This window comes from Pholis gunnellus (genome assembly GCF_910591455.1).
Source record: "Pholis gunnellus genome assembly, chromosome: 19".
Taxonomy (NCBI): Eukaryota; Metazoa; Chordata; class Actinopteri; order Perciformes; family Pholidae; genus Pholis; species Pholis gunnellus.
This window is the reverse complement of record NC_136546.1, coordinates 21,285,760-21,290,759: the sequence shown is the minus strand read 5'-3', so window position 1 is coordinate 21,290,759 and position 5,000 is coordinate 21,285,760. Positions and strand designations below refer to the sequence as shown.

Below are 5,000 nucleotides of genomic sequence, written 5' to 3'. Positions count from 1 at the left end.
AAACATTTCTTATTTTAAATATTTATTTAAATGATGATTGAATATTTTAATTAAGTTATTGAGGTGTTTGTCTCTGTGAAATGATCAGTGGACATGTCTCACAGAGGGACACACTGGGACTCACTGGGACTCACTGTGACTCACTGGGACTCACTGGGACTCACTGGGACACACTGGGACTCACTGGGACTCACTGTGACTCACTGGGACTCACTGGGACTCACTGGGACACACTGGGACACACTGGGACTCACTGGGACTCACTGGGACTCACTGGGACTCACTGGGACTCACTGGGACACACTGGGACTCACTGGGACTCACTGGGACTCACTGGGACACACTGGGACTCACTGGGACTCACTGGGACTCACTGGGACTCACTGGGACTCACTGGGACTCACTGGGACACACTGGGACTCACTGGGACTCACTGGGACTCACTGTGACTCACTGTGACTCACTGGGACACACTGGGACTCACTGGGACTCACTGGGACTCACTGGGACTCACTGGGACACACTGGGACTCACTGGGCTGTTATGTTGTTACTTTAGCTAAGTACTAAAATAAAACGATCTTTAGACTTTAGCACAAAGTTTATTCTTCAGAGTCCAGAAGTAAAAACAAAGACTTGTCGACGTTAACTGGATCTGGTCTTGCCCCTCCAGGACCTGGCCTACGCCTCCTTCCTCTTCGATAAGCTGCAGCGTCTCCAGTGTCCTCGCCGTGGACGCCATGTCTCCGTGGACGCCCGCTGTGACGTGTGCGGCGCCTCCTTCCACCAGCTGAGACGTCTCGCTCTGCGTCGAGCTCTCGGCCTCAGCGGAGACATGACCCCCCGACTGCAGAGGGGCGGGGCTCCGTGGGGCGGAGTCCAAAGCACCTACCTGGGCGGGGGCGGAGCCAAGGGGCTGGCCACTGTCACGCCCCTCCCCCTGAACACTCAGCACCACCTGGAGGGAGTGTGGAGCGTCTCCTGCTGCACAGCTGAGCTGCAGGTGAGACGGAGGAGCTCCGCGATCGACAGAATCAACAACAGGTATTGATCGTGTCGCACGTGTTCTGATGTCCCGTGTCTCGTCTGTCAGGGTCGGACTTCAGCCGGAGGTCACGTGACCCTGAAGACGTCCACTCACAGCGTCTCCACCCAAACCAGACAACCGGCGTCTGCTGCAGCTGCCTTCTTCAGCAGGTCAGTGAACGCACCGCCGACCCTTTAAGACATTCAGAGAATCTTTATTCAAAGAGCACCTTTAAAACAGGATTCAGATATGAACAACTGATTCTTCATCCTCACTTCTTCAAAGACAAAAGAAACTACAAAGATGGAGGACAAAGAAACGCGGGCGGATGAAGCTCATTGTCTCTTACCTGCTGGGGGGAGGGGCCAACTTTTAATGTTTACAAACAAGCAACAAATCTGACGGTCCTTAAATTTCAAACACGTCATGAGTTTGTTCCTTCATTTGAAAGTTAAGATCAAATGAAGAAGAATCTATAATAATATTTACTTAAAATATCAACAAGAGCTTTCAACCACATCTCATGGTCTTCATCTTCATCTTTACGTTTCTAACGAGAGAAACATGAAACATGACGTTGATCTGAATATTAAAGCCTCACTGAGTCCTTCAGTCATGAACCTGTCAGAGCTCCTCCCACATCTGATACTCAAGAGGAGGAGGCTCCTCCTCCCCCCCCCCCCCCCCCCCCCCCCCCCCCCCCCCTCCTCCTCCCCAGAGACGGTAAAGTTCCCTAAAATGGGTCTCTGGCTTCGGGCCGTTGCTCCGTCAGTCTGTTTGTGTTTCTGAAGGAGTTCCACATTCTAGATCTGCAGCGATGCACCAAAACCTGACCTGGAAACACACAGAGGCTCATTAAGCATTCAAGACCCACTAAGACCCACAAAGACCTGATCCAGATCCAGAACCCTCTGGTTCTCCTCCATAGTACATATATATATATATATATATAAAACATATATGTATGTTTCCTCACCTCGTATCGATCGCTGTCTGGTTCTGAGTGTTGATCCGGACTGGACTGGTGATGGATCTGTGGATCCTCATGTCTCTCTCTCTGCAGCATTGATCATCTGTCCAATCAGCATGATTTATTGATCTGATCATGTTTTTATGTTAGCAGCATTATTCAAGTAAGTAATGGCCGTTTATAGTTAATACTAGCTAATAATGGCAGATAATGGCTCACAACGGCTAGTTATGAATAACAATAGTTAGTTATGGAAAATGACGGCTAACAATAGCTGGTAATTATAACAATGGCACGTAGTGGTGGCAAGTTAAGGCAAATAGTATTGGAAAATCCTGGCTTATAAAATGTAACGGCTAGTTATTACTAACATTAGCCAGTGATGGCTAGTAATGGAAGATAATGGTTAATATTGGGAATATAATTGTTGTCTTCTTTTCATGCTGTTTTATTTATTTTGTATCTAATGTGGTGAAATGATTCTTTTAACGTATTGTAATCCTGATTCCACAACAATAACAGTCTCATATATTATAATAATCCTTTCACTCTCTCTGGGTTCACAGTTCCTGTCACTCTGTCACTCTCTTACTCTGTCACTCTCTCACTCTCTCACTCTCTCACTCTGTCACTCTCTCACTCTCTCACTCTGTCACTCTGTTGCTCTGTCGCTCTCTCGCTCTGTCGCTCTCTCGCTCTGTCGCTCTGTCGCTCTGTCGCTCTGTCGCTCTCTTACTCTGTCACTCTGTCACTCTCTTACTCTGTCGCTCTGTCGCTCTGTCACTCTGTCACTCTGTCACTCTCTTACACTCTCACTCTGTCACTCTCTTACTCTGTCACTCTCTTACTCTGTCGCTCTGTCGCTCTGTCACTCTGTCACTCTGTCACTCTCTTACTCTGTCGCTCTGTCGCTCTGTCACTCTGTTACTCTGTCACTCTGTCACTCTGTCACTCTCTTACACTCTCACTCTGTCACTCTGTTACTCTGTTACTCTGTCACTCTGTTACTCTGTCACTCTGTCACTCTGTCACTCTCTTACACTCTCACTCTGTCACTCTCTTACTTTGTCACTCTCTTACACTCTCACTCTGTCACTCTGTCACTCTCTTACTCTGTCACTCTGTCACTCTGTTACTCTGTCACTCTCTTACACTCTCACTCTGTTACTCTGTTACTCTGTGTTCCACTCATAGACGTCCCCCGTAAAACAAAAGCAGGTAGGAACTAAAATCACTCTCAGGAAAGTCATAAAGCAGCAACTTAAATGTTTCACATATAAATATGATGAATTTATAAGAAATAATTATATCTTAATAAAACTTCTGCAAAAATCCCAAAATAATATTACTGAAATAATTAATTATTCAGTTAATGAGCAACAGCAATTAACTTCATTAGTCAATAAAATGTAACTATGATCACATTTATTTTCATTATTGATTTATATTCTTCAGTTTGTTCATATGTTGTTTTACAACAACACACACACACACACACACACACACACACACACACACACTCACACACACACGCTGAGTGTCTTTGAAGTCCAGCGTTGGGGGTGTCTGTCATCTCATGAAGTATTCATGTAGCATGTCAAGTGTGTGTGTATGTGTGTGTGTGTGTGTGTGTGTGTGTGTGTGTGTGTGTGCGTGTGTGTGTGTGTGTGTGTGTGTGTGTGTGTGTGTGTGTGTGTGTGTGTGCGCGCATGGTTTTCACGGCTGCTGTGTGTCGACATGACAAGGAGGCGGGGCTGTGAAGGGAGGAGGAGGAGGAGGAGGAGGAGGGAGGAGAGGTGAGCGAGGCAGACGGACGGAGCTGGAGCATCGTCAGTGTTTCCTGGCAACAACATCAGCGAGAGGCAGAGATCCAGGAGCTCTTCATCCTCCTTTATTTCTACCTCTTGATTTTAATCCTTTATTCCTCCTCTGCTGCTGCTCCCCTTCATCCCCCTCTCTCTCTGAGTGAGAGGAGGAGGGAGGGAGGAGGAAGGAGGAAGGGAGGGGTGGAGAGGAAAGGCATTGCGATACTGCAGGAACAGACTGAGGAGCTACAGGAGAGTAGAGAGGATGAAGGAGGAGGAGGAGGAGGAGGAGAGGAGGTAAAGAGGTGAATTAAAGGAAACAGACAAAAGGAGGTCGATTCAGAGGAAATGAAGCTGAGGTAAAGAGCAGGAGGGAGAAATGTAAAAGTAAAGGTGAAGAGGAGAAAAGCAGGATGGTGGGAGAGAAGAAGAAGTTCAGAGGAAACAAAGAAGAGAGGAGGAAAGTGAAGGATGGAGGTGAGAAGGAGGAGTGAACAGGGATGTGAGGTTTGGTGCAGCGTTTGGCTGAAAGACGCAGTCGGATGGATGGACGACCAAAACCTCCTCAAGTCTCTGCAGGACCTCCTCACTGACCAGTCCAGCAGACGTCAGCTCAGAGACGAACCACAAGAAGTTTACTGGACAAACTGAAAGCTGTTGGACTCTTCTGAATGTCTGAGACGATGATGATGATGATGATGATGATGATGATGATGATGAAGAACAGATTTTTGAAGGATACATTTGGACGTTTTTCTGATGACGGACAAAGTGACAAACTTTCCTCAAAGCACCTTAAATAAGTGAAAGAGATATGTGAACGTTTAGTAGATGTAAAGAATGGAGGATTAATGGGTTCCGTCGGTCAGGTTTGATCTGAAGAGAACTTGGTTCTACACAAGAGAACTGAAGACGCACAGTTCGAATATTTCAAGAACACATTTGATTCCCTGAGGACGAACCAAAGCTACTGATGATTGGAGGTCAGTTTACAGATATTTAGAGATCCTCTAACGTTGGACGAGGACTTTGTCAGGACTTCTCCTCCATCGGGACACATCTGGATCAACAGAAGGTTTCCTTTAAAAGTAGAAGACGTGATTGAACCAAAGACACACATCAGAATCTGAGCTTCCGTTGGATGTTGGATCAGATTCCTATGAACATCTGATCCAAACCTCTTTGAAAACTCTTCGTAT

At 46.6% G+C, this 5,000-nt stretch overlaps 1 protein-coding gene across 1 annotated transcript in view; it reads left to right on the top strand.

Moving 5' to 3' along the window:
- The window catches only part of LOC306711047 (kinesin-like protein KIF26A), a gene marked incomplete at both ends in the record, with an annotated part of 31,039 nt that overhangs the window by 7,001 nt on the left and 19,038 nt on the right, over positions 1-5,000 (top strand). Inside the window, 2 exon segments of the mRNA XM_079179819.1 lie at positions 673-1,047; positions 1,051-1,196. Of these exon segments, the coding sequence (XP_079035945.1) occupies positions 673-1,047; positions 1,051-1,196 (521 nt within the window).